General features: G+C 39.3%; 2 protein-coding genes across 4 annotated transcripts; one reads left to right on the top strand and one right to left on the bottom strand.

Moving 5' to 3' along the window:
• Window positions 1-623: 623 nt before the first annotated feature.
• On the top strand, window positions 624-10,207 carry cactin. The gene is made up of 10 exons (XM_057335162.1): window positions 624-893; window positions 1,238-1,769; window positions 1,862-1,957; window positions 2,335-2,480; window positions 2,701-2,863; window positions 3,043-3,157; window positions 5,150-5,342; window positions 5,460-5,582; window positions 8,204-8,580; window positions 8,700-10,207. Exons 1-10 carry the CDS (start codon window positions 634-636, stop codon window positions 9,188-9,190), a joined length of 2,496 nt encoding a protein of 831 aa, XP_057191145.1. The 5' UTR covers window positions 624-633; the 3' UTR covers window positions 9,191-10,207.
• On the bottom strand, window positions 9,326-27,441 carry sema4e (semaphorin 4e). Of its 3 annotated transcripts, none has more exons than XM_057335164.1 (15): window positions 27,238-27,441; window positions 25,205-26,945; window positions 24,001-24,146; window positions 23,838-23,900; window positions 23,250-23,348; window positions 22,340-22,439; window positions 22,078-22,188; window positions 21,097-21,248; window positions 20,596-20,768; window positions 13,399-13,555; window positions 13,101-13,323; window positions 12,904-13,019; window positions 11,708-11,871; window positions 10,953-11,005; window positions 9,326-10,867 (listed from the first exon to the last, which is right to left on the bottom strand). In XM_057335164.1, exons 2-15 carry the CDS (start codon window positions 25,314-25,316, stop codon window positions 10,242-10,244), a joined length of 2,295 nt encoding a protein of 764 aa, XP_057191147.1. In that variant the 5' UTR covers window positions 25,317-26,945; window positions 27,238-27,441; the 3' UTR covers window positions 9,326-10,241. The 3 variants fall into 3 exon arrangements, with proteins under 3 accessions (XP_057191147.1, XP_057191146.1, XP_057191148.1); XM_057335163.1 differs by having other exon boundaries at window positions 25,205-25,531; XM_057335165.1 differs by having other exon boundaries at window positions 11,708-11,868; window positions 25,205-25,531.
• Between the last annotated feature and the right edge of the window lie 166 nt (window positions 27,442-27,607).

The raw sequence follows: 27,607 nt of genomic DNA, 5'->3' as shown, positions 1-27,607 counted from the left end.
TATAAATAGATTAGTCTAAGTGATTTTTCTTTCTTTACCGTTATTAATAAGCCTTAAATGGGGCAAAATACAGTGTATCACAGACCACATCAGTAATGTTGTTTTACACTCTTTGGCCACCAGATGGTAATGTGAGCAAATTAAGCTTCGAGAAATGAACCCTTTTATGAGCCACTTGGCTGAAAAGCTTCAATGCTTCATGGGGCTTCATCTCGACACCAATACTGTGGTGTCTCTTGTGCAGCTGCTTTGTAACAATGAAAATTGTAAAAGCGCTATATAAATAAAGTTGAGTTGAGAGAGTTGAGTTGAGTGTTCCTTATACCCTTCAATGTTTCAAAATATTGACCGAGCTCAAATTTCTAGTATTTCTTTATGTCTATGGAGTAAACGTAAACGTCAACTAGAAAGGACCCCAAGTAACAAAGGCCAGCATATCGCCTGTTTATAAATCATAAAGTTATCAAAATAACGCTCGAAGGTGAATGCAAATAGCTGTATTCTCAACAGCAATATTAGTATTCTGGTTGTTTTTTTCTTAAAAACCCATAAAGTGGGTATTTTAAGAGGGGGACATTACAAACATAATCAACTACCTATTTACGCGACGCGCTGTTGTCAGGACCAGCAATCATGGGCTCGAAGAAGCATCGCAGGAGTAGATCGCGCTCTGGATCTAGAGACAGAGACCGCAGCAGAGGCAGAAATGCCCGGTCGAGGTCTCCCGAAGACAGACACGGTCGGAACCGCAGACGAGACCGGTCAGACAGCAGCGGAGATTCCGCAGGGCCGACCCGACACCGAGGCAGAGAGTCCGGCCACTCCAGCGAATCTGACCGTGGGCAGAGAGGCAGAGGAGCGCGTTCAAGCGGAAGATCTAAAGACAGAGATTGGTACTTAAAAACACAGCATTTTTGTTTAAATATATATATATCTTTTAAACAGAGTTTTATCTTTCTTTCTTGTGAAATCAACTTATGATCTCAGCGTATTTTATTGCGTATCTAACAGTATTCATTCATATCACTGTGTTTACTTTCGATTTTCTTATGTGCCCTTTAAATGCATAGTCCAGGGGGTCGTATGAATTGTAGCTATTTATATTTGACAGTTTTGCGGCTTACAAAAATATGTTCAAGTAATACATTTTATCAGTAGGTTTGTGTTCCCTGTTGATCAAACCCATGAACTTTGTGCAACACCAAAGCATTTGTTTGTGTTTAATGTATTGTTTTAGCTCTCCACGTGACAGTCGTAGTGACCACAAGAAACACAAGAAAAAGACGAAACACAAGGATGAGAAGAACAGCAGAAGAAAGAGCAGATCCTCCTCCCGGTCCAGCACAAAGTCCGGGCGAAGCAAAGTGAGAGATGGCAAGAGCAGCAGCGAAAGAGAAAGCAGGAGACGTCACAGCAGAAGTCCCAGCAGAGAGAGACGAAGGAGCATAGAGAGAAGAGACCACGACAGGCGAGGGAGACGCTCAGATTCAGCCGCCTCAAGTTCCTCCAGCTCCTCGGCTGACTCTGATAGAGAAAGAAAGACGGCACAGGGCACTGCCTCGGGCAAGGAGGAGAAGAAGAAACAGAAGGAGATGATGAAAGCACTGGAAACTCCAGAGGAAAAGAGAACCAGACGTTTGGCTAAGAAAGATGCCAAAGAGAGGAAGAAGAGGGAGAAGATGGGCTGGAGTGAGGAGTACATGGGCTACACCAACGCAGACAATCCATTTGGAGATAACAACCTGCTCGGCACCTTTAAGTGGCAAAAGGTGAGCGAGGCTTACTGAATGCTGGGATCCAAATACATAATGGCTTTATAGTGATGTTTAAAGTGACCTTGTCCTGTATGTGTGTTTGTCAGGCTCTGGTGAAAAAGGGCATTGGGCATTTGTCAGAGAAAGAACTGAAGGAGAGAAATAAACTCATCCAGGAGGAAAACCGCAGAGAACTGCAAAAGGTACAAAATGCTTTTTTTGACATTTATACAAACATGTTTACACAAAATGACCTGCAGTTCATTTAAGATATACATATTTGTATTTCTTCACATTTATCCTATGACCTGAGTGTTGCAAGTTGTGTTTTACCAGTTGAGTAACAACAGGTCAAAGAAATGTGCAAAATCTCTATATTCGTGCTTGTTTTTATTATCTTGCGATTAAATTTGTGCAAGCACACTGGGAAATTAAGCTCTTTCTGATTGAAAAAGTTTGTGAAAGTGTCCAAAAATTAAACTTGGGTCATAATTTACTCACCCTCGATGATCCAAATCTGTTTGCTGTTATTTATGTTGTGGAACACAAAAGCAAAATGTTTATATGTCTCTGTGTTCAGGTGAAGCAGCTGCGTCTGGAGAGAGAGCGTGAGAAATCCATGCGTGAGCTGGAGCTGGAGATGTTGCAGAGAGAGAAAGAGGCGGAGCATTTTAAAACATGGGCAGAGCAAGAAGACAACTTTCATCTGCACCAGGCCAAACTGAGGTAACAAACATGCCCCAAATGATGATTTGTGTTAGGATTTAATAGTATACTTGCTGGTGTATTCGAGGGTTAGTTTACCCCAAAAATAACATTCTTGTATCATTTACTCATCCTTATGTCATTCCAAACATTTGTTCTTAAAAAAGGAGTGATATCTAGGAGAAGACTTGAGCTCACCTAGTGTGATGGGAATGTAATGCCTATCTATGATGTAAAACAGGTCTAAGATCCGTATCCGTGATGGTCGAGCGAAGCCCATCGACCTGCTGGCGAAATACATCAGTGCAGAAGATGATGATCTGTCAGTGGAGATGCACGAGCCGTACACCTTCCTCAACGGCCTCACCGCCACAGACATGGAAGACCTGCTGGAGGACATCAAGGTGAGTGTCAGAGAAAGAGAGAGAAAATATATTTTTGGCATCGTGTACTGCTATTTTGGAAAAGGCATGTGGTATGTGTATATACATTTTCTGTATGCGAGGTACTGGTACTGCGTGCTATTTTAAACATGTTTTCAAGTATACAACTCATCATTTAAATGTCTACATTCATCATGGAGGTTTACATGGAGCTGGAACAGGGCAAGAATGTGGATTTCTGGAGGGACATGACCACCATTACCGAAGATGAAATCAGCAAACTGCGGAAGCTGGAGACGTCAGGGAAAGGACCAGGTGCTTTGACATTTACATTCATAATTTATACAGTCTCATAATTGACATGTATGTAAATTTAAGGGGTTTGGAACACTTACATCATGTCTCAGCGTTTCTTCATCTTCTCTGGTAGAAGGTGAGATGCTAGTGAAGGTAGGAAAGAAATTTGATTGGTGCAGAACGTTGTCGCTTTAGACAAATAAGACCCTTCAGACCAAAGAAAAAACTATGAGCACATTTGTAGTTATGCTTTATTTATTTTACATTGAATTACATTGTCTGTAGAGCAGCATATACCTAAAGGGATAGTTCACCCCAAAATGAAAATTCTCTCATCATTTACTCACCCTCATGTAATTTCAAACCTGTATGACTTTATTTCCTCTGTAAAACACAAAAGAAGAGATTTTAAAGAAAGTTGGTAAATAAAAACAGTGGTCCCTATTCACTTTTATTGTACGGACACAAAACCAATGTAGGTCAATGGGGACCAAAGGTTTTCTGTTATAAACATTCTTCAAAATCCCTTCTTTATGTTCTGTCATACAGGTTTGAAATGACATGACGGTGAGTACATTTTTTAAATAATTTTGGGGTGAACTATAAATTATGAATGAAATCCGTATCTCATCTAAAAACTTTTTAAAAATTAAAATTGAATTAAAGTGGCCATAACTCAGATTCTGCATATCTCATGTTAATCTTGAGTATTTACGGAATAGTATAATAGCCTTCAAATATCAGTAGAGTCTGTAAGTTGATCACATTTATAAAAGCCAGATACAGCTGTTTGACTATTTTCAAAAAAATAGTGCGGGGGGGAGGCGGAACTAAAGCACTCAATGCCAACAAAACACAGACATATGACTCAGTTTCACTTACCGCGTGCGCAGGGCTCCAGCCTAACTTTTTTTACTAGGAGCACTGTAGCCCCTGACTGAAATTTTTAGGAGCGCAAGCGGAAAATTTTGGAGCACACCTTAAATCAGCCTGCAATGCAATTATTTCCCCCCAAAATAGCTGTATTACTGACAAATACTTTGATAATAAATACTAGGGCTGCAACAACTAGTCGATAAAATCGATAATAATCGATAATAAAAATAGTTGTCAATGAATTTCATTATCGATTAGTTGGTCTGTGACGTCACTTGCGAGCTGCGCAATTATAAATCAGGCGCGTCTTATTCCCTTTTAAAATTACAATTTTAGACGTGTCTCTCTGTGCAGTATGAGCATTGCAAGTCAGACGTGTCTCTCCGTGCAGCCCGAGCTGCGCTGTTTTTAAGTCAGATGTGTCTCTCCGTGACACATTTAGGAAAAATCTCCAGAATTCTCTGGAACAGTTTTAAATGCGTTAACATTTGTACTGAAATGTAAATATGTGTAAATGTGTTAAAATAGTTTTAAAATACTACCTGTCTATGCATTTAAGGTGGTTTGGTTCTGCTCATCATTTAAAAAGAGACAGAGCTTACAGAGAAGCTTTAAGAGACTGTTTAAACTCTGAATACACCAGACCAAATTAGTACTGAATTCATTTGAACCAACAGAAAACGTGCATGTCATGTTGTATGAAAAAGTTCAAGTTTATATATTGTTTATAGTGTTAAAGCAAAACGACAATTAATACATTCTTATTGTAATTGTATTGTGTATTAAGGACACTTTTCATCATGTTCACAACACAATGTAAAGATAACTTCACATAAACTTCGTTCATTCTTGTTGTGAATGGATTGGAAATGATTCAGTGCTGTCTCAAGTAATCAACAGATAAATGGCGTTTTAACATCTCAAATGTCAAATCGTTCGTCCTCAGGATAAAAAAATGACATCCCCCTTTAAGTACAGTCACACGGCATTTGCTCTGCCAGTCTGATCTTAATGTTGATTACATCTACATGCATTCATCTAGTTAGATGCTTTTATCCAATGTGACTTTGGTCTGTGTACATTTGAAACAAGATACAAAATGGCTCAGCTTTTTCTCGTTGTGTGTGACGGCAGGTGATCGTCGTGAGGGGATCAACACTTCTGTCAGTACGGACGTGCAAAGCGTGTTTAAGGGCAAGACGTACAGCCAGCTTCAAGCTCTGTATGTGAACATCGAGAATAAGATCCAGGCAGGAGGTACCAACCTGGACATTGGCTACTGGGAGAGTCTTCTGCAGCAGGTGCGCGTCTACATGGCACGAGCCAGGTGCGTATCACACTATCTACCTGATCTTATTTGTAAATAAAACCTACAGAGATGATCTTTATGAGTCCCATCAGATGCAGGTTAACATTAAAAGAGGTTTTCCTGTGTTGTGTGTAGGTTGAGAGAGCGACATCAGGATGTGTTGAGACAGAAGCTGTTTAAACTAAAGCAGGAACAGGGTGTGGAGAGCGAACCGCTCTTCCCCATCATCAAAGAAGAGCCGGGGAATGAGCGACCAGTGTGAGTGTTTTCACTTTTACATCCAGAATTTTACAGAATTTATCCAGCACCTTCTGCTTTTGCAAGTATGCACAGTATCGAGGCACACTGTATGGAACTCACTTTCCCATAATGCATTGGGCCTGACTGAAACTTATGAATTCACAAGTATTATCATGAAACTTTTTATAGTCACTTTATTAGTCAAAAGTGTGAAAACTGAAAAGTTACTTTGCATACTACATACTGTCTAACATACTTTTTAAAATAATAGTATGCAGTATGCAATATATACTTTGCTCGTTTCCATCTGAACAGTCAACAGACATCTCAATTCTCTAATTGAGGCGAGGAGAGAGGAGGCTTTCTGAGGAGTCATGAGCGAGGATACACATGTGTTTCGTTTGCGGAAGTGTTTTATCGACTAAACCTGACGCGCGAATAAATTCTCCTCCCCCTGCACATCGTCACATTTTTAGATCATATTCAAACATACATAAATGGGATAATTACGCTTTTATTATTGTAAATGTAGACCTATTTCAGACAGTAAAGTTAATGTTCATATAGTTAATGTATTAATATGGTTCATATTTATATATATTTGACCTATTTCATATACATTTCTGACCACTTTAAGCATGTTTTTAACTTTATTATATTGTAGTGGGGATTATATATCTTCCAAATATTATATCTGCCAAAAGTATGTAGTTAACTTAATTTTTCATATTTTCAATGTGTAGAGTCATCATTAACTGACGGCGCTTTGAAATGACGCTAAAGAGAGCGAGGATATGCCATTTCACTTGTTTTAAAGTGGCCCTAACACACGCGGTTTCTGCCAATCTCATATTAATCTTGAGTACCTATAGAGTAGTATTGCATACTTCGTATCTTCGAAGAGTATTTAGTTTGTTCACATTTATAAAAGATAGATACAGCTGTACGATTATTTCCGAAAGCATACGGCGCGTGCGGGGAGGGGTAGGCTGAACTAAAGCACATTGCTAACAAAACACAGACATCATATATCAGTTTCAAACGATCTCCAAAACAGTGTTATATCCACCGTTTATATAACATCCATCACCCAAATGCAGTGAACAAGCAAACACCTGAACTTCGCGAACGTATGCTCTCTCTCTCTAGCACACAAGTGAAAGTGACGTCTGTGCATGCTCCTCCTGCTCTCCTTGCTGCCGTGTGGGCGTGCTTTTCCGGGAGAATTGTCGAATAAGTAGGGTTGGGAATCTAAATTCGATTCCAATTCTGGAATCGGATCCATAAGAAAGGAATCGGATCCTTTAAAAAAAAAAAAATTTGATTCCACGTAACGATTCCGGACCGCACAGTCACATAATTTTCACGTCATCTGTCAAGACCTGAGTCACCTGACCTTACATAGCCATCTGCGAGGACCTTCCGCTCGAATACTAAAAGTCAGTTCACATGATGGACCGTGGAAGGCGCACTAAAGTGTGGCTGCATTTTGCGAAATCACAAAGCTAAGTGTAATTATTGTGACAAACTTATGTTGCAAGACGGGTGTCACCAGCAATATGGCAAAGCGTCTGCGGTTGGTTCATCGTATCGAATTACAAGAATGCACCGTGTTTGATGCGTTGCGCATCCCGAGTGCCCACACTTCATTAGCCGCCGATGACACTACAACGCCGGGGCCATGCGCACATCAATGTTACCTAATTTTTTTGCGCTATAAAATCATCCTACCTGTTTATTTTATAGTGCTACGGGAATCTAATATAGTGTATTTCCATTGTTAAATCATTCTGCATATTTATTTCATACTGGTAGTACAATATGATAGGGTATTGCGCAGTAAATTAATCCTACATGTTATTTTATGCTGGTAGGACTATCTGACAGGGTATTTACGCTGTACACTTATTTTATGTGTTTATTTTAAGCTGGTAGGACTATCTGACGGTATTTTGCATTGTAAAATCATCCTACCTGTTTATTTTGTCTATGTGTTTTAGATTATATTAAGTTTTGCCCTGCGGTAGGAAAATCTGACAGGGTAGGACAATTCGACAGAACACCGGCACATGATGCTACACGTGAGTCCCCCTTCTCCCTCGCTTCGAAAGGATGGCTCACACAGGACACTTTTGTGTGTGTTCAGCTGTAACTAATGGCACAAAATAAATATTTTTGATCTTGCTTGACTTTTATTACTTTTTCACCGCTTTGGAATCGAAACTAAGAATCGTTAGGAATCGGAATCGATAAATTTGAAACAATGCCCAACCCTACCAATAAGGGACTAAGAAAAATTGTTACGAAACAGTTTTATATGTTCGAAAAAAACTTTCCGAAACCTGTACGATCGCTGGGGGAGTGTATTGAGCACAGAAATACTACGTAATACGCCCAACTCGTTTTTGACAAGTTGACCATGTTAAGCATGAGAAGACAGCACGTTTAACATTGTAAAGAAGTCAGAACACATGACACATCGTTGCAGCACCCCTTTAATTCTTCCATCCTCCGTCTTTTCCTTGCACCCTTCCCACACATTCTGAAGGGGTGGGGCTAAGATGCGAGGAAGGGAAACGAGGATGCACAAATAAGAATTGAGAAGCACCCAATGTGATTTGTTCAATGTCGTACACTAGTGCTGGAGGGACAGAGTCTTCACACAAGGAGACGGGCAGCCCGCAGCAAGGAACCAGTCAGATGACGGAAGACAGAGAAAGGGTGGAAAAAAGGCTGAAGGGAGGAGAGGGTGAGCGGTCTGGAAGGAGCTCTCCTGAGGAGAAGAGAGAAGGTGAAGGAGGAGAAGATGGAGGGGAGGGGGGAGAGAAAGGTGAAGCCCCGGAGGCCGTGTTAACAGAAGAAGATCTGATCCAGCAGTCTCAGGCGGAGTACGACTCCGGACGGTACAGTCCCACCCTCCTGCAGTCCTCGGAGTTACCGCTGGACACTCACGTCACCGATGTGGATGAAGACATGCAGAGACTCCATCTGGCCCGGAGACAGATGCAGGTCACAGGTGAGGGTCTCGATATTACATTTACCAAAAAATGACAAACCACATGTTTGAAATTTTACTTTTAAGTTTGCATTCCTATGATTTGCTAATGCAACATTTATTCCCTCTTTCCGCAATAGGTGACGCGAATGAAAGCGCAGAGGACGCATTCGTGCGGCTTGCCAAAGAAGGCATGGGCGGCGACGAGGCCCAGTTCAGCGTCGAAATGCCCCTGACTGGAAAAATGTACCTGTGGGCCGACAAATACCGTCCTCGCAAACCTCGCTTCTTCAACCGCGTCCACACCGGCTTCGAGTGGAACAAATACAACCAGACGCATTACGACTTCGACAACCCGCCGCCCAAAATCGTCCAGGGCTACAAGTTCAACATCTTCTACCCAGATCTCATTGACAAACGCTCAACACCGCAGTATTTCTTGGAGCCCTCCCTCGACAACAAAGACTTCGGGATTCTGCGTTTTCATGCCGGGCCGCCGTACGAGGACATCGCGTTTAAGATCGTGAATCGCGAATGGGAGTATTCTCATCGCCATGGTTTCCGATGCCAGTTCTCCAATGGCATCTTTCAGCTGTGGTTCCACTTTAAGAGATATCGCTATAGAAGATAATAATACGCACTCTGTGATCAACATTGTACATTATTGGCTCAGTTTTACAAAAACATAAATTTAATGGCCTGTGTTTTGTATCAGCAAGGTGTTGAATGTACCACCATCTTACGTAAATCTAAACAGAATAGTATGTCAGGGTATTTGTTTATTGATGCCACATGTATCCCTGTTAGTGAGAGAACAAGGGTTTTAATGGAATAAACTTGTATATTGAAGATATCAGTTTAGAAATCCTGTTTTGTACATTTCTCATATAGCAGGCACAAAACTTGTTTTTCATTCATTTGAAACCTTTTGTTTGCGTTTCGAATGCCTGGATTTGTCTACAACAACTGTTCTTCCTCTTTCCTATTTTTTATTCTTAGTATAAAAAGTATAAAAGTAAACATTAGGGACCTAAGGATACATTTTTTTTGTTCGTTTAAAAGAAAAATAAATTGTTTTTGCTTAAATAGTTGCTTTGAGGGACAAATATGTCATGTGTTTTATAGGTTGTAAACATTAATGTTCATCATTCCAGGTCACCAAAAGTTTGAAAACACTGCTTTAAGAAATGGGTTCATGTGATAAAAGACCCTAAAACCGTACAAAGCATTGAACAATTTTGCATTGAATCAAAGTTTCAATGCAAATGACTCTGACTGAAGTCTTGTTAATCTGTATCTTTAACAGAACAGTCATTCTTTTCTGTTTTAATCCAGTGTGTTAAAAGCTGCACGTCTTTGAAATACAGGACGTTCATTCTTGCTCATCTGGAATTTCCATCGAAGGCAACATGTCATAGAGGTGACGGTTATGCCCATTTCAGGTTTTTAACAAGACAATGTACTGCCTTAAAACTCCCAAATGTCTTGAGAAAGCATTGTTATCGTTGCAACTGTCTGTAGGCCCTGTTTAAGGATTGAAGAATGACATTAGGAGCGAATGTTCATTCAAGGACACAAAATCATTTAGACTATATGTTTAGTCAGATTTTATAACTGCAAAAAGAAACCCGCACCATTGGGCTTGGTGTGCTGAACAAAAGCCTAAGCGTTACATTAGCGAGTCAAATCTCAGATTCATTATCTATATATTGCAATGAGACCTGAACTGTGGAACCGGTCATGGTTGCCAGTCTGTCGGTTTCTTTAAAGTCAGAACATCGCCGGTCATTTAAATGGTTGTTATTGCTGTTCTTGTTCCTTGATGATGCTAGTTGATGGTCTTCAGTTCGGTTACCATCGACGTGGTCGACTTCAGACCTGTTCATCGGACCCCTAGAACAGCACGGCAATGGTAGATGACCTTTGTATAGATTCCAAATGACTAGCCCAACCAACGTCAGTGTCAAGATCACTACCGTGGCTATTAAGGAGTTTTGTTTTTCTCGAACGTCATGCAGTGATGCTGTAGTTCCAGTTCCTGCCCACGGTTTCAGATCGTACGCGACGTGCCGTGTTCTGTATTTCTGGTGGAGGAGGGTTTCGATGGAATCGCAGGTGTAGTGGCCGCAGTCGTCCATTGAGGCGTTGAAGATCATCAGTCCGTCTGAGAGGATCTGGAAGGTCTTTGAAGCTGTGATCGGTCGTTCGTTCACCTGCCATTCTACCTGTGCCAGGTTGGAATACGGCTGGCACCAAAGTTTCACGGTATTGCCGAGGAAAAATGAGATGTTCACTGGTTTACTGTCATCTGAAACAGAGTTTGGGTGTAGTTGTAAATTAATTTCTCTTTGATGGTTTATAGATCACTTTCAACATTATGATACATCACAAACCTAATTGTGGACATCTACTGGCGTTTCCCTCCTTTACACTCTGAATCACAGAACTGTGGTTGAAAAAAAGAGATATTTTCTGTCACGAAAAAAGGTCTAATTTCACATTGTCATGTCCCTCCCAAAATATTTTTAGCAAATTTTCATTATTTTTTTAATTCCCATTGTCATCCCGTACAAAAAAAAAGAAGCTAAATCTGCTATTGGTATAAGTATGAATACTTTCAATCTATGTTTTATGTTTACTTCTCAGAACAAAGTTGTAAACTTGTGTTCAAGCTTACTGTTTCACAAAATATAATTGAACTTTTCTTTAGTATAACTAAACTTGCAATTTGCAGTACAGCAAATATTACCACGATAATCTAATGACAATTAAACAACTTGCCACATTTTTAGGAAATAAAGGGATGGTTACATTATAACGCTTTTGAAGAGCTTGAGAAGAGGTGGTCACAATCCATTGTAACCAGAAAAACCAATACACTTTAAAAATCCCTGTTTGGTCCTGAAAACCATGTGGGGTTTGAATAACGTGGGTAAGCAAATAATAAGACGCTTTCATTTTGTGGTGAACTATTCCTTTAAAGCAATAGGAACCGCAAGATGGTTTTGCTTCATGTCATTAATATCACAATGCAAAAAATAAAACCTGTAAATAAGCTTATTTTTTGTGGGTGCATCATGATCACGGGGTAAAACTATGAGCTGAATGTCAGGTTTGTGAGAGCCACCTGATATGTTTTTCTCTTTACCTGTCTCTGTGTGAGGTGTTTACGGTAGAGCAGCGGTCTGTGTCGAGGTCCCAGCCGCAGTACGGATCTCTTGCCAGGATGCAGTCCAGACAGGTGTGATACCGCCCACACTCGCTAACTGACACCTGCACCACGCCTGCATCTGAACCCGCATACAACTGCTGCTGAAATAACAACACACACAACTGTTGCATTAAAAAGAAAAGACTAGTTATTTTCAACATGTACAGCCGCAGAAAAAAATAGGTGACCAATCTATATTTTCATTTTAAATCAGTGTTTCTAGATATATTGTGGCCATCCCGGTCCAGTGTTTGTTGAATTTCAACAAAATCAGGAATGACAAAGTCATCCAACAGCAATGTAAAAGACTGACAGCATGACAAGATACATGAAAACTGATAAAAATTCAGGTTATCACATAAAAAATTACTTTTGAACTTTTCCTAAATACATGTAGAAATATTACTGTTGTGTTGCTTAAAAGTAAATCTGAACTTGTTTTCTTTGCAGTATTTGAGATGTGAAAAAATACAGAGCATCTTTTCTGTTATTTTCACCCTTCTCCACTTTTCATTTTCTGCAAATAAATGCAGATAGAAACAATATTTGAAATTTGGTTTCTGAAATGGTCTCTTAATTTTTTCCATAGCTGTATGTATAAAGGACAATAACTTTGACTCATGCCTTAGCTAAATATAACACAAAATCTTTCCATAGCTTCAATTCTAGTCCCACACATAGTTTTGCAGACTACACTTATTGTTGGCTCCTTAAACGACATGTTAAATGCTCTCTCGTTATAAAGTCATTTCGTCTGCTAAAGAAATAAATGTAACGTAGTTGTGTTCACTGTGCTGCATAACAAGTATACAACTATACTTAGAGTATTTTGATACAAGATCAAGTACAAGTATAAAAGTGTGAAAATATTTCAAGTACTTAGACTTTTCTCTCAGTGGTCGGTATATGTAGACTTTTCCAGTCAAGTGCACTTTAAGTGTAATTTTAAGTATACATTTCTGAGATACACAAGGTATACTTTCTTATTTTTAGTTTAGAAGTAGTATACTGGTGGCACACTTGAATTAACTTATTTTTTGGAAAGGGCCATATAGAAACAAACAGACAGAGAGAGTATAAAGTCAGTGTGACAAAGCTCATTTAAATGCACTGATCTATGGTCTGTTTGATACCGTGGTGTTGGAAAGTCGTAAGATCTTGATGGGCTGTGAGGATTCAAAGAGTTGAATCTCCTCCATGATGACCATCTCTCCATCATAATTCACAGCTTTCAGCACCGATCCGCTCTCTGGTACAAAAAACAACAAAATATATTATATTAGTTTCATTGCTTTTAAAAAAAACTTTACGATGTGTGAGTGATCTTTACTTGTGCCGATGAACATGACGTGATGGCTATCTCCGTTCCGGTCAGTCGTAGTGGCCACCACAATTCTGGTAAAAGCGGCGCCTGTCCTCACCAGCAGGGGGCGCTTTCCTAGAGGCTTAACTTCCTGGTCCATCAGATGGTTGTCTTTAATAAACTGCAGTGTTTTATCCGGCAGCTCCAGTGACTTAGTGATTCCCTTTGATCTGGCATAATCATCAATGCACTATAGAGACAGAAACGAAGTGAAGTTACGTTGGTGATCTCTAGCGGTATTACTGTAAATGAATGAAAAACTCACTGCTCCGGGTCGGGGGTCAGGCAGATCAGATGTGTACACCAACCACTTCACAAATGACGTCTCCATGTTAACAGGCACCTTAAACTTGCCTTTTGAGAACACGGCCTTGATGTCTTCGATTCCATACGCACACACCGCAGAGGATTGAGAGGAGTCCCTTACAATTGAACACACCACAACATTGTGATCAAAGAACGCTAATAAATGTGACCCTGGACAACAAAACCAGTCCTATGGGTCAATTTTTCGAAATTGAGATTTTTACATAATCTGAAAGCTGAATATATAAACTTTCTATACATATATGAGTTGTTAGAATAGGACAATATCTGGCTGAGATACAACAGTTTAAAACTCTGGAATCTGAGAGCGCAAAAAAATCAAAATATTGAGAAAATTGCCTTTGAAGTTGTTAATCAGGGGCACTGTTATGGAAGTATTTCAATGCCATTAGTCTTTGAAGCAAAAAAGCATGTTGAATTACCACTAATCAAAAATAAATCTGTTGCATTACTATGGAAGTATTTCAATGCCATTAGTTTTTGAAGCAAAAAAGCATGTTGAATTACCACTAATCAAAAAAAAAAGCTGTTGCATTACCAGTCCTTGCATTTTTAGAGTCTGCAATTCAATATGGTTGTATATTTAAGCTGTGAATATTTCAAATTGAAACATTTCACGCACAATTTCACCGTTACAAAGTTCAATAATCAAAATTCGCCTTTTAAATTTAACTTAAAAAATTCAACTTGTTATAAAATACAACCTTTAATTTTCGACAGACAATTTTCAGTCCATATTATTTCGGTTTAAAAATTCGCTTCCACAAATTCAGTGGTTCAAATTCGACTTGAATTTCAAAGTTTCACATCCGGGAATCCCAGGAGAAGCAATAGAGCGCCGATTCCCCCAATGCATGATCTCTACCTGCTGCCTGACTGCTTCACCAGCAGGTGGTGCAAGTCGCTTCTGACGAAGACCAAAGCAAGAAATGCAGATACTTTTTATATGTTTGCAGCACAGTCCATTCATCTGCTCGATTAAGTGAATTTATTTGATCTCATAGATCTCTTCTTATGCATCATCAACATCAGAAATTTTAGGTTTCCTGCTCTGGCTCGAAGGAATTAAGTTATTTTTTACTTCAGCACATCGTGTTCACATAAATACTATGCATCATCAGCATTTACAGGACATGTATTGTGTTTGAAGCGGTCAAATAACTGAGATCTCAACTAGGAGCTTATTGACAAATGCTCTGATTTTAACGCGTACTCTCCCATGTGCTTCTGTTTATATGACGTAGCTGCAATCTCAATAAACATTCTTTTTATTTTCCTTGCATGATCTTGTTTTAATTTGAGACTCTCAGAACATGCTGGATGTTGTGGAATTGTGGAAACGTTCGTTTGTTAATACGAGACAGAAAAACTGATATTTTAGCCAAGCGAACTTCTTGAGCAGGCCAGATAAAATAGACCAGATAAAAATAGTCAGCACTTTCTTTAGAACCCGACTAGACCCGAAACGTCTTGTGCAGCCTGCAGCCAAGCAAGATACCTCACGGCGTTATGGATCTATACGCGCAAAGATAAAAACTTTTGTTGCATGCTGTGTGCGTTTCCCAATAATGTGCCACACACGAACATGCGAGTATGACTACACGCTAATTGCTTGAGTTGCTGTCTGTTCATTAAATGCTAAAATGTCAATCACTCACGGTATATTAACCTAATTATGTCTTGTAAAGTTTGGCGTAACACATATTTGTTGTTTACCTAACCATAAAATGTAATTAATTTGTGTCTTTCGGGGCGATTGGTAAAAGCACATTCATTATAAATTACCAGAGACCCGATGCCATATCGGACACGACCTGTGCCCAAGGCATATTTTGTCAACGTTTTAGACCCGAAGCCGCTGGGACACATGAGGACCTCTCTAACATACACCTCAACGCAAGTCAGTTTGCATGGCCGAGCAGTGAAAAATATATTTAATTACTGGTCAGAAAACAATATGAGTGCTCCATGGCAATATACACAACTATCTGTAGATGTTGCTGTTTGGCGCATTGTATTTCGTATACTTTTATATTAGGCTATAGCCTTTCTTTTTAATTAGCTTACCCAATACTATAACATATCAAAACGAAATTACGATTTGGTATAATAATTTTTAATCTATATGCTCACATAATAAGTCAACATATTGTTAAATTTATGCATTTTAAATGACAGAAATACACTGAAACCACGTTGGAGAAACACGTAATGTACGTGTCTAAAATGTATGTGTACAGTTCAGTTAAATGATCAAATTTACCCTCTTTAAACTTACGCTAAACATTTAGCTGAATATCCACAACATGTATGGTGGCATGGTGGAACAAAAACGTTATAAGCTTGCAAGATTTGCTAAGTGCCTTTAGCCTACTCTGTCCCTTTAGCGTCCACGGACCACGCCATCACGGCGGTGTACCGTGCTAAAACGCTTAATGTTGCTTAATCTTCAGACCAGATGATTAGCCTACACCTTTTTAATAACCGTAGGCTACAGAAATGCGGAAGAGCCCTAATGCAAAAAGCACAAAATGACACAATGAGAATTTTAGCATGTCCCGCCGTATTTCTCACATAATACCAGAACTAATAGGTATATGTGTCTTTATTGTTGCAGTATTTCAGTTTGTTTTTTATTCATTCGTTCATACAATAGGTTATAATTGGCTTTATTGTGTTTGCGTTCTGAGATTTCAGATGAAAAGTATAGGCATAATTATTTCCATTGATATTTCTCTTTTAAGTGGTGTAGTTATTCGTTTGTTTAAGTTACATTTATATCCTACATTTACTAAATATTTTACAATTACTTTTTTTTTTTAATATTGTTATTTATATTGTAGATTATTTTACGTTCTGATGAAAAATTGTTCATGGCTTGTTCTTACATCTGTTTTCACTACTATTTTAGTTAGCCTACTACTATTGTCTGTTTAAAATGTATAATGATTGCTATTTTTCCTATTTAGTTTTAAACCGAAAAAAAAAAATTTATTTGAATTTAAATGTTAAGTTTATTGTGATGGTGTTATGTAACTAATGTAATGATTTAAAAACTTGTTGTCTTGTTTTCTGGCACATTTAATCAGATACCATTGCATGTGTCATTCAAATAGCTTCATGCAATTAGCTTATTTTATTCAAACACAGTATGATTCAGTAATTCACTGTAACATACAATTTTCTCATCCTCGATACTCAAACCATTTTTTGATGACTTAAGTTCGTGCTTATCAAAAGCACGATTTTATGTTTGCATTTGGCTAGCTACAGAAATTATATTTTGCGTGCATATGATACGCATGTGTTTTGCGTGCACTTTTTATGTAGCCTACATACCGACTTAACCCACACCATCTTAACCAAGGGGGTAATCATATGCACGTAAAAAGTAATGAATGCGTATAAATAGCAAGCCAAATACAAACATAAACTCTTAAACCTGGCTCAGACTACAGGAGTTTTAAAATCCGGAAAGATTAAAAATTCTGGTTGCAGCACACACATAAGGAGAATCTTGACAGATTCTCTTATTTAAAATCTTAAACAAGCTCACACTCATCAGTGTACAACTAAATTACACATATTTTACATATCCATAGGATATGCAGTTTTGTAAAAGGAGCTAATAGTAACCGTTTTAATGGGTTTACTATTTTTAGATGTTGACATCACATCTACATTTGAATCTCTTTTTCAAGCACTACAAAAATAGGTTTGCCCTTTGTAAACTTGCATTTATGAATGTGAAATGTCCAGATAAGAAAACGTTGGGGCGTAAAGTTGTGTTTATAAATAAGCCTAAAGGTAGCAAGTGCAAAAATAAAAATTTAGAAAGTTTGATTGGAAGTTTTTTTATTTCATAATTGCACATCAAAAGACATCTAAGACACCCAAACTACAGGATAATATTAAGATTATCATACCAGAGGACGCCTCTTACGTCATCTCACCGGGAAACAGAAGTAAACAAAGGGACATCGCAAAGTTAATTTCACGTGATCTCACCTGGCAACGGTTGTGTAACGTCTTTGTCGCTCTCTGAATGATTCTCTGTCTGTCTGTCCAAAGCCGCGGGAACGTATTTTGAGCAGGGGGTGCTATAATGCTTTTTGCTAGGGCTGAAGTTATGACTGTGCTTTGGGCGAGCCGCTTAAGTTTAATGTTAATAAATAACGGAAGAAAAAAAATAGTTGCTGCCGAGAATAAAGATGAATGCCAATGTGATTATAAGATACAGCATAAAAACAAACACATAAACGCATGTTATCTGTATGCCTATAGCCAAATAACAATCTGTTGAACGAAACTACAAGCTGCGCGTTAGCAGTTAACTTACCCGGTACATTTAAAACCGACGCGACTTCTCCCCAGCTCTTTTCCTTATCTGTGCGGTTGTGGTATGTTTTGGAGGATACATTATATAGACAATCATGCTGTTGCCACAAGTTGTTCTTCCATCTCCGCTGTCCAACGTACCCTTGCAGGAGCTTTCGCGGTCGACATTTTTAAAGGTCTGTCAGTCACCTCCGTCACCTTGCAGATGTGCCTCTCATTGGCTGTTGCGAAAGTACCAACGTCATCACCCCGATTTAAAATCCTAAATATCAAACATGTTTGATATGATCGGGGCGGCCCCGATTTCTCTCGGAGCAGATCGGGAGGTGTAAGATTCGATCTGTGAACGCCTCACATTACGTGATAATCTGGGCCGAACTCGGACCCGATCGAGGTTCTGGACCCGATTTTTTCAAAGATTCTCGGGAGGGGAAATCGGGGTAAATTCTGGCCGAGAATCCTGTAATCTGAGCCAGGCTTTACTGTGCGTTCAGACCGCCGCCGTCGAGAGCGTCAAAGTGGCCGGAAGTCATTCATTTTCAATGTGAGCCGGCGGCGAGCAGCGGCGAGGAGCGGCGCGGCGCGTCTTGGCCGTTGAGGGCGTCAAGGAGAGTTGAAATCAGGTCAACTTTATGGTAATGAGCTATGACGCGGTTCGGCGGCAACCAATCGGAACGTAGAAGTCCATCTCTTGAGATGATTCCAGAGAAAGCAGCCCTGTAAACTTTGGTTCCGACCACATTAGTTCCCAAGCAAAATGGAGGAGAAGTTGATAACTGCTGTGGCGGGTTTCCCAATCCTATACGATGCGTCCCTGTTTGCGTACAGGGACATAAATAAAAAAAATGATGCGTGGACCAAGGTGTCTGAGATTGTTTGTGTTCCTGGTGAGTTGCTGATGATTTTACGTCATTAACGTTATACATTTTCTGTAAATAAGCGGAAATTTCATGCTAACTTTAGCGCCAGAGAATGCAAAACAGTGTTACTGCTGCAGAGTATTATTTCGTTAGCAAACGTGTAACTACAATAAAGTTTTTTCCACCGATCAATTTCTTGTGGTCAGTCTGCACAAGATCAACACGCTTGTTTGCTTTGAGGCCCCTTTAAATACAAGATAAGATTACGATCTACGTCAGAGCGTCAGTGCGCCCAAGACTCTTTCTACAGCGTTGTTGGCAGGGCAGCCAGAGCGATTTTTGACGCGCTCAACGGCTGCGGTCTGAACGCACAGTACGTGTGTAGTTACTATTGTAGTTACACGTTTGCTAACGAAATAATATTCTGCAGCAGTAACACTGTTTTGCATTCTCTGGCGCTAAAGGTAGCATAAATTTCCGCTTATTTACAGAAAATGTATAACGTTAATGACGTAAAATCATCAGCAACTCACCAGGAACACAAACAATCTCAGACACCTTGGTCCACGCATCATTTTTTTTATTTATGTCCCTGTACGCAAACAGGGACGCGTCGTATAGGATTGGGAAACCCGCCACAGCAGTTATCAACTTCTCCTCCATTTTGCTTGGGAACTAATGTGGTCGGAACCAAAGTTTACAGGGCTGCTTTCTCTGGAATCATCTCAAGAGATGGACTTCTACGTTCCGATTGGTTGCCGCCGAACCGCGTCATAGCTCATTACCATAAAGTTGACCTGATTTCAACTCTCCTTGACGCCCTCAACGGCCAAGACGCGCCGCGCCGCTCCTCGCCGCCGCGCTCACATTGAAAATGAATGACTTCCGGCCACTTTGACGCTCTCGACGGCGGCGGTCTGAACGCACAGTTACTATAGATAGGCAGTACTAGTAGATCGGGTAGGATATTTAAATAATTAAATTAATATTATAAATGTATGAATAGTCCACTGATTCCAGGCCACCTGGAATTGTCCCCGTGCTCCATGTCCGTTCCAGGGCTGATAGTGGTGAGCTAAGCTGCCAGTACAAGAAACAATTATTTTTTTCTTGATGATGCATAAGAGATCTATGAGATCAAATAAATTCACTTAATCGAGCAGATGAGTGGACTGTGCTGCAAACATATAAAAAGTATCTGCATTTCTTGCTTTGGTCTTCGTCAGAAGCGACTTGCACCACCTGCTGGTGAAGCGGTCAGGCAGCAGGTAGAGATCATGCATGGCGGAATCGGCGCTCTATTGCTTCTCCTGGGATTCCCGGATGTGAAACTTTGAATTTCAAGTCGAATTTGAACCACTGAATTTGTGGACGAATTTTTAAACCGAAATTATATGGACTGAAAATTGTCTGTCGAATATTAAAGCTTGTATTTTATAACAAGTTGAATTTTTTAAATGAAATTTAAAAGGTGAATTTTGATTATTGAATTTTTAAACGGTGAAACTGTGTGTGAAATTTTTACATTTGAAAAAATCACAGCTTAAATATGCAACCATGTTGAATTGCAGAACCTTAAAATGCGAGCACTGTTAATACAATGCATTTTTTTTCAGTTAGTGCTATTCAGCACGTCTTTTTGCTTCAAACACATTTGTCTCTATTTTACTTCCATACACTGTGGCAGACCATCCACTCACAAAAATAAAGTTTTTATATATTTAAGGTAGGAAGTTTACAAAATATCTTCATGGAACATGATCTTTACTTAATATCCTAATGATTTTTGGCATAAAAGAAAAATCGATAATTTTGACCCACACAATGTATTTTTGTCTTTTACTAAAAATGTTCCCGTGCTACTTAAGACTGGTTTTGTGATCCAGGGTCACAAATAGTCTGTCAATCTAATCATAAAGGTATAGACTCAAACTCACGATTGTGGGGTGAAGACCACATAAAAAACGCAAGTGGTCCAGTTGCCAGGGCACAGGTGAAACGCATCCTGGACCAGATAAGGCAGCTTGGTGTTTGGTACAGAACAGTCGAGCCTCGCTTTCAGGAAAGATGTCCACTTTCTTTGGAGTGTCCTCTGGCCACCCAAGTCCCCCTGTTGAGAATAAGAGCATGTCGCATGTTACAAATACTGTGTAGTGATTCTAATGTTGCAGTCTGCATTAGGACATAAACCCATCAGCATAAGACATTAAAAAGACATGTCACAAATTGGATCTCTTTAATATCTCAGTCACGTTTCCCAGATATCAGCTTAGATGGAAACTTTTGCTCAAATCTCTTCAGAAGAGATCTCTACAATGTCAACAAACTGAGCTCAGATTTGTCAAGTCTGCAATCGAAAGTCATTATTATTGAAGATCTCAATAGGAACTCAAACATTTCTCATCAAATTTACCCAAATCCAGATTATTGTGCTTTACCTTGCACACGCGGGCCACCCGAGAGACGTCCACCTTGCTGTAGGAGTCATATTCCACTGCTGCTTCAGTGAAGAAGAGATAGATCTTGTCATCGTCTCCCTCTGGGTTGTTTTCACTCTCCGGCATGTGAGCCATATGGATGAAATTCGGTTCTTAAATGACAAAAGAGATCATGAGATTCCCCTACAACCACTCTTGTTTCTCAGTACAGACTGTGCATTCCTTGTTGGAATGTTTGTACTTCAAAAGTACTTGAAAAATGATTTCACTGTAAACCAATAAATGCCTGACTGAATGACCCTGCCGCAGCTCTATGGGTCACTCTGTTGCAAATCAACCAAATTTTGTTAAATTCCCCACCTAAAATATAATTTTTATTATTATAGCAAGAAAAAATAAAGAAAGAAAGAAAAATGAAATACCATGGATGCATGTTTTCTGCGTAAAGGTGCTAAAAGATTCTTCACAGCGATCCCATAGAAAAAACGTTTTTGGTTCCACAAAGAACCATTCAGTCAAATGTCCTTCAAAGAACCATCTCTTTCTTACCTTTTTATAATCTGAATTGCCTTTTTTCCGCCACAAAGAATCTTTTGTAAAACAGAAAGGTTCTTCGGATGTTAAAGGTTCTTTATGGAACCATTCAGACAAAAAAGTTCTTTGGCATTGTGAAGCGCCTGGCTCCATGTGCAAAGAGTTGTACCCATTTTTTAATGGTCGAAAATTAAATGTGGGTCACTTGGCATGACCCACGGCTAATTTTTGAGTTGACACAGATTGACCCTATTGTGTGTGTGTGTGTGTGTGTGCGTGCGTGTGTGTGTGTGTGTGTGCGCGTGTGTGTGTGTGTGTGTGTGTGTGTGTGTGTGTGTGTGTGTGCGTGTGTGTGTGTGTGTGTGTGTGTGTGTGTGTGTGTGTGTGTGTGTGCGTGCGTGTGTGTGTGTGTGTGTGTGTGTGTATGTGCAGTTATTCATAACTCACCACTGAGCCAGTTAGCTGTAGCATCTGTGCGTATGATTTCGTCTGAACTGCGCATCATGGCGAGCTCTGAGCCACGAAAATTCATTGATGTGGCGGAGTACAGCACTCCTTCTGTGAAAGGCCCGAGTCAACCGTGTTAATAGTTGTGTTTTATTCAGTTATTTGTGCAGATATTTCGAAAGTGCTGTGTTTACATGCTTTAGAACAACTAGCACTATCACCAATGCGTTCATGTATCTTCTCTGAATAGTCTGATACGTACCGACCAGCGCAGATGTGTAACCCTGAAAAGGGTCGAATGGACATTTTCCTTTCCCGTCTTCTTGTGTGTCCTCCAAAACCAGCTGTCCACCAGCCCAAGACTATAGAGAATACCATACATTACAACAAATACGTTAAAACCTGGGGCTGGTTGCATAAACGGCATTTAGAAGTTCTTAGAAGTTAGTCATCTATTTTTTTCTTCAAGACTGGTCATAACTTCTTTAAGTTTCATAAATAGGTAGATTGGTCTAATTAAAATATAAAAAGTAAGACTGATTAGTCCTAACTGATTGCTAGTCAGTGAGACGAGTTGTTAAGACCCAGGCTGCGTCCAAAATCGCATACTGTGACAGTACGTCCTGAATTTGAATATGTGCCTACCTATCGGCCGTTAAAACAGTACATTATGTAGTATGAGTGGGTGTAGTATGAATACATTTCAGACATACTGTGTCCGCCATGTCACATGACCCGTATGCTCTTTGAACTATGACGTATTAACAACAACCTATGCGTGAGTGTTTATAAAAACATAATTTAGTCACGAGAAATTCATTTTATTGGCACTTACATTGAAATGGACACCCGCCTTTAAATTTTCTGCTATATTTATTTGATTTACTTTTGAAATTTGACCGTTGCTCATCTCCTGTGGCATCATGGGATAGATAAGTGTCCATCCGATCCACACTCACGAATCTCAGCGGAAGTAGTAGACCATCCGGGTATTTACTGAGGTTTCGGACATACTATTCATGACTCATACTCATTTTCACCTACTATATAGTATGGAAGTAGGCGATTTCGGACGCAGCCCCAGTCTCAACTCAGCGGCTAAGTTTATGCAACTGGACCCTGACAAAGACCATTTCACATCTAAGTGACTAACATTGAGTGATGAGACTCACCAAATAGCCACAGGTCGGGTTAAATGCTTTGGTTCCACAAACGTACATCGTGCCATCGTCCTTTTTATGAAGAATCCTAATATAATTTTTACATTCGTTCTAAAACAAACAAAACACAATGTATTGTATTGCAATATAAAATATGGCTGGAGACCAACTAGAAATAAAAGCAAAGCTACTTGATATTTGAAAGGGAAAACGCATGATATGATGCATAAAAACGTTGGTGTCAAATATTCACTGTTAAAGTCTTTACAGTATGGACACAAATTTTAAACAACAAAAGTAAATGTTTTTTATAAACTGACGCAAGGAAACTTACATCATGTCTACACCGGCACAATGCAACGCGACAAAATACAATAAAATGCATTACATTTACATTTAATCATTTGGCAGACGCTTTTATCCAAAGCAACTTACAAGTAGGAGAGCATATAAACATTTTGTCAATGTTAGAACCCATTATAATTGTACATTTTGTCCACACTGGATGCGGCTCAGACAATTTCATTAGAACAAGCCGTGTGTGTCGTGTCGCATCGCGTCTGATGTACACGGTGTAAGAGTTCAGAGGTGAAAGCTCACCGTAGCATCTTTTCCTTTTTTGACACATTCGTCTTTCTGCTTGTCTGTGACTTGCCACTTCACCTGAAGAAAATAAGCACATAAATAATATGTTCATTGCTTGTGCAGTGGCATAAAAGCAAGTGAATATCACGATAACCAAATTTTTGTATTATGACCTCACCATGGCCTTCTTGAATGTGATATCATCTAGATCGAGGGCAAAAATAGCCTCTCTGGCACCCAGGATGAGCAGATTGAGATCTTCCCTCAACAGCATCGTGGTGTAGTTCAAAACACCCTCCTCGCGAAATGAATGTCCTCCATTGCCTAGCAACAGTGAAAGGCCAGAGTCAAGGGCAGAAGTTGCCAATGTTTGGAAATAACAGAAAAGCCACACATAGAATAACAGAACTACGTAGTATGACAAAACAAATGTAGACAAGGCCAGATTGGCTAATAGGGAGGGCCTGGAAGATTCCCAGTGGGCCGGTCTGTTTTCGGGCCGTTAGGACCGGTGTAGTTATGCTACTGAAGCGGCAGACAGGACGGATCACAAACGCATGGGCCGAAACGTAAAAGCAAATTTGGACAGACGGATTAGACGTATTAGATTAGAAAAGCGTTTCGAAATGACAGCCAAATCCCCCCCCCTCTATGGAATGGATGAAGGGCCGCTCTTGGTCAACTCCCAATCCGCCCCTGAACGTAGAGGTAAAGTAAAGTAGGTATTTCAAAAGAGCACAGGGAACAAACCTTTTTACACGGTTTAAAATATTTGCTATACCTTAATTTTTGCTAAAACATATTGCCAATTTAGCATTATGCTATTCATCTACATATATAAGACATATATAATTCTTCTTTCTGCTTATTTTATTGTTTAAAAGCCTTATAATTCTCTTAATCTTACTTTTTTTGGATTTCATTCTATTTTTATGTTCACTTTTATTGTTATCCCTAAACTAGTTGTATTGCATACTGTTTATTGCATCCCTAGTTTTTCGGATCTTACCATAGTGGAAATACCACGGTTTTCTTTTTGGTAAAACGATTTATGGATATGGTAAACAAACATGGTGTCCAAGTGGCCCAATTTCATACTTAAGCCATTCTTAATAATGTATGAATGTTAACACGTGAAATAACAAGCTATCAAAACAATTGCCATGTACCACAAGCTAAATATCTTACAGAAAGAAACTTTTAAAACAGTTAAATATTTTAAGAAAAATATATTATAATATAATATTTTTTAAAAAAATTCAAAATGTTTCTGATGTTAGTGGAACATGTCCAAAGTTAAAGTGAGGAATGGTGTAAAAATAAACGTCAAACCAAAGAACATACACAATCAACTCAACCTTGTGTTAAAAAAGTTAACTTACTCTTAAGAGACACTGTTTTCCGTGGTATGCAGTTCGATACTGATCCCACACCACCCACCAACGTGGCTGGACTCCAGCGACACAACATGCACACAACAGCCAGCAGCAACATAATGGTGTATTAAGTTCTACAGCACAAACAATCTGCCCCAATCTGATGATGATTTCAGACTAAAATAAACCCTCCAAAATCCTCTGTCATGAGTCTGTTAGATCTTCCTCATCATCATCTCCTCCCATTCATTCAGAACCCCTTCCATACTGAGATATATGACTTCAGCTGCAAAAACCACCTCGAAGATGCTGCAAAGATCTCTGGGAAGGTATCTAAAGTGAGAGAGAGAAAACCACTCATTTGTTGAAAGACTCAAGAGACAGCGAGAGACAGAAGGCATGAGGATGGAGGGGTGCTGGCGACAGTATTTCTGTCATTGCTTTAGTCATGCTAATACGGAGGATGAAAGCATTTGCTTACAAGAACTACAGCACAATGTTCTGGTTTTTCAGCTCCATGACAACAGAAATATCATCGACCACATCATGATACGTAAAGATCTAAACTAGTTTCAGAACACAAAAACTGCGTAGGCCTATCGCTGCTGCCGTTCTGAAATCTCATATCTCCATATTTTTATCTTTTGCCATAAATAGTTGTTATTAGTCACCTTTTATGTTTGTCACTGGGTTTTGCAAATCTTAAAGGAACAGTTCACCCAAAAATGAAAATTCTGTCATGAATTATGTAACCTCGTTGTTCGGTTGAACACAAAGAAAGATATTTGGAAGAATTGTTAGCAACTGACATTTCTGGAGCACCATTGAATACCAAAGTAGTAAAAATGTAAGTCAAAGGTGCCCCAGAACTGTTAGTTTTCCTCAATTATTAAAAATATCTTCTATCATTTTCAACAGAACAAAACAATTATGCAATATTTTTTTACTGTGATGGTTAGTGGTGCCCCAGAAATGCCAATTGCTAACAAACAAATCTTCCAAATATCTTTCTTTGTGAGTGAGTAAATGAAGACAGAATGTTAATTTTTAGGTGAGCTATCCCTTTGACAGCACAGTATGCAATCGTTGTGCAACAGCGTTTATAACGTAAATATACGTAACCCAACCGTTGGCTGAAACAACCTGAATTCATAACCCAACGGTTGGGTTTGTCTCTTTTTAAAATAATGATGAGTGTACTACACAATTGCCTGTTTTCACATGATTTATGCAAATGCATAATGAATAAATGTATCGTAATGAATAAATCATACAGATTTCTAAGAACAACTTAAATTCCCACTGTCGGGTTAATATTGTGTATTATACTGTATATTTTACAATATATGTCTTGAACATATGTATGTAAATGTATGTCTTGAGAAATATATAAGAATATAAGGCCATATATCCGCTTTCAGTATATGCATCAATGGAATCAACCTATATAAACACTTGCAAAAACAAACGTTACAGAAATTTAACATGCAGAATGAGGGATGAGGAGCACGTCACACACAGGCACACACATTGACATCTATATAATTCTTTTTGACATCTATGCTATAATTATATAATTCATGCATTTACTGCACAGCCACAAGCCCTTCAAGATATTGTTTGTAGTTTTTAAATATAAACAAAGACATGACTTCCTTTGTTTGTGAATTATTCTTCTCTACAGGGGGCGTCCTCACTAAAAACAGGTGTGATTTTCAGTAACGCGGCCCCTAGAGCACATCCAAACCTGCCCACACACATCACAAACACGCTCAGAAGTTTCACAATAATGCTCTTCAATGCATCTTGAAGAGTCACAGAGCGGGGGTTTGTAATGACTCCCATTCATTGAAGGACATTAGATATTTGTTTTTATCATTTGCATTCAGATATACATCATGCATCTCTGTAAATCTCATGCAAACACAATTCAACTGTGAAATGCATTACTCTCAGTTCCACTTCATACAAGTACATGAAGAACACATAAAACACTTCTTGCACCAAAGTTCTCGAAATGTGGGTCAGCAATAACTCACCATGTCGCCAAATTCCAGTTTAGTTTCTCAGATCCCCGCGCCTTCGCATGAGCGCTTCCTCAACACAAACCCATGCACACACACACATCCTCAATGCAAAAACAAACCACAGCTTTCTGAGCCACAAACAGAGCAGAAAGTATGTTGTGTGACCTGTCTCTGCAGTGAATGGAGCTCATGGTGTCTGCTGCTTTGTTTTACAGATAAACTGCACATGTCGTGCAGCGTGAAGTCAAAGGCATTCTTCTGCTGCAAAGAAAAGGGGGAAAACATGCTTTTAAAAGCTCGTTCTGCTGAAACTACAAGTCACTACAAGTGTCAGAGTGAGTGTGTGTGTGAGAGAGAGACATTTTTCTTTTCTTTTTTTTCC

This window comes from Triplophysa rosa, linkage group LG5 (assembly GCF_024868665.1).
Source record: "Triplophysa rosa linkage group LG5, Trosa_1v2, whole genome shotgun sequence".
Taxonomy (NCBI): Eukaryota; Metazoa; Chordata; class Actinopteri; order Cypriniformes; family Nemacheilidae; genus Triplophysa; species Triplophysa rosa.
This window is presented reverse-complemented; position numbering and strand designations above follow the sequence as displayed.

Bases quoted from the DNA above. Each gene is read 5' to 3' on its own strand.
- cactin (XM_057335162.1), top strand. From the start codon at position 634: ATGGGCTCGAAGAAGCATCGCAGGAGTAGATCGCGCTCTGGATCTAGA. The intron at 1,770-1,861 runs GTGAGCGAGGCT...TGTGTTTGTCAG, and splicing joins GCACCTTTAAGTGGCAAAAG to GCTCTGGTGAAAAAGGGCAT. The intron at 3,158-5,149 runs GTGCTTTGACAT...GTGTGACGGCAG, and splicing joins GACGTCAGGGAAAGGACCAG to GTGATCGTCGTGAGGGGATC.
- sema4e (XM_057335164.1), bottom strand. From the start codon at position 25,316: ATGTTGCTGCTGGCTGTTGTGTGCATGTTGTGTCGCTGGAGTCCAGCC. The intron at 22,189-22,339 runs GTACGTATCAGA...GGCCTTTCACAG, and splicing joins TTACACATCTGCGCTGGTCG to AAGGAGTGCTGTACTCCGCC. The intron at 11,872-12,903 runs GTATCAAACAGA...TTGTTATTTCAG, and splicing joins TACGACTTTCCAACACCACG to CAGCAGTTGTATGCGGGTTC.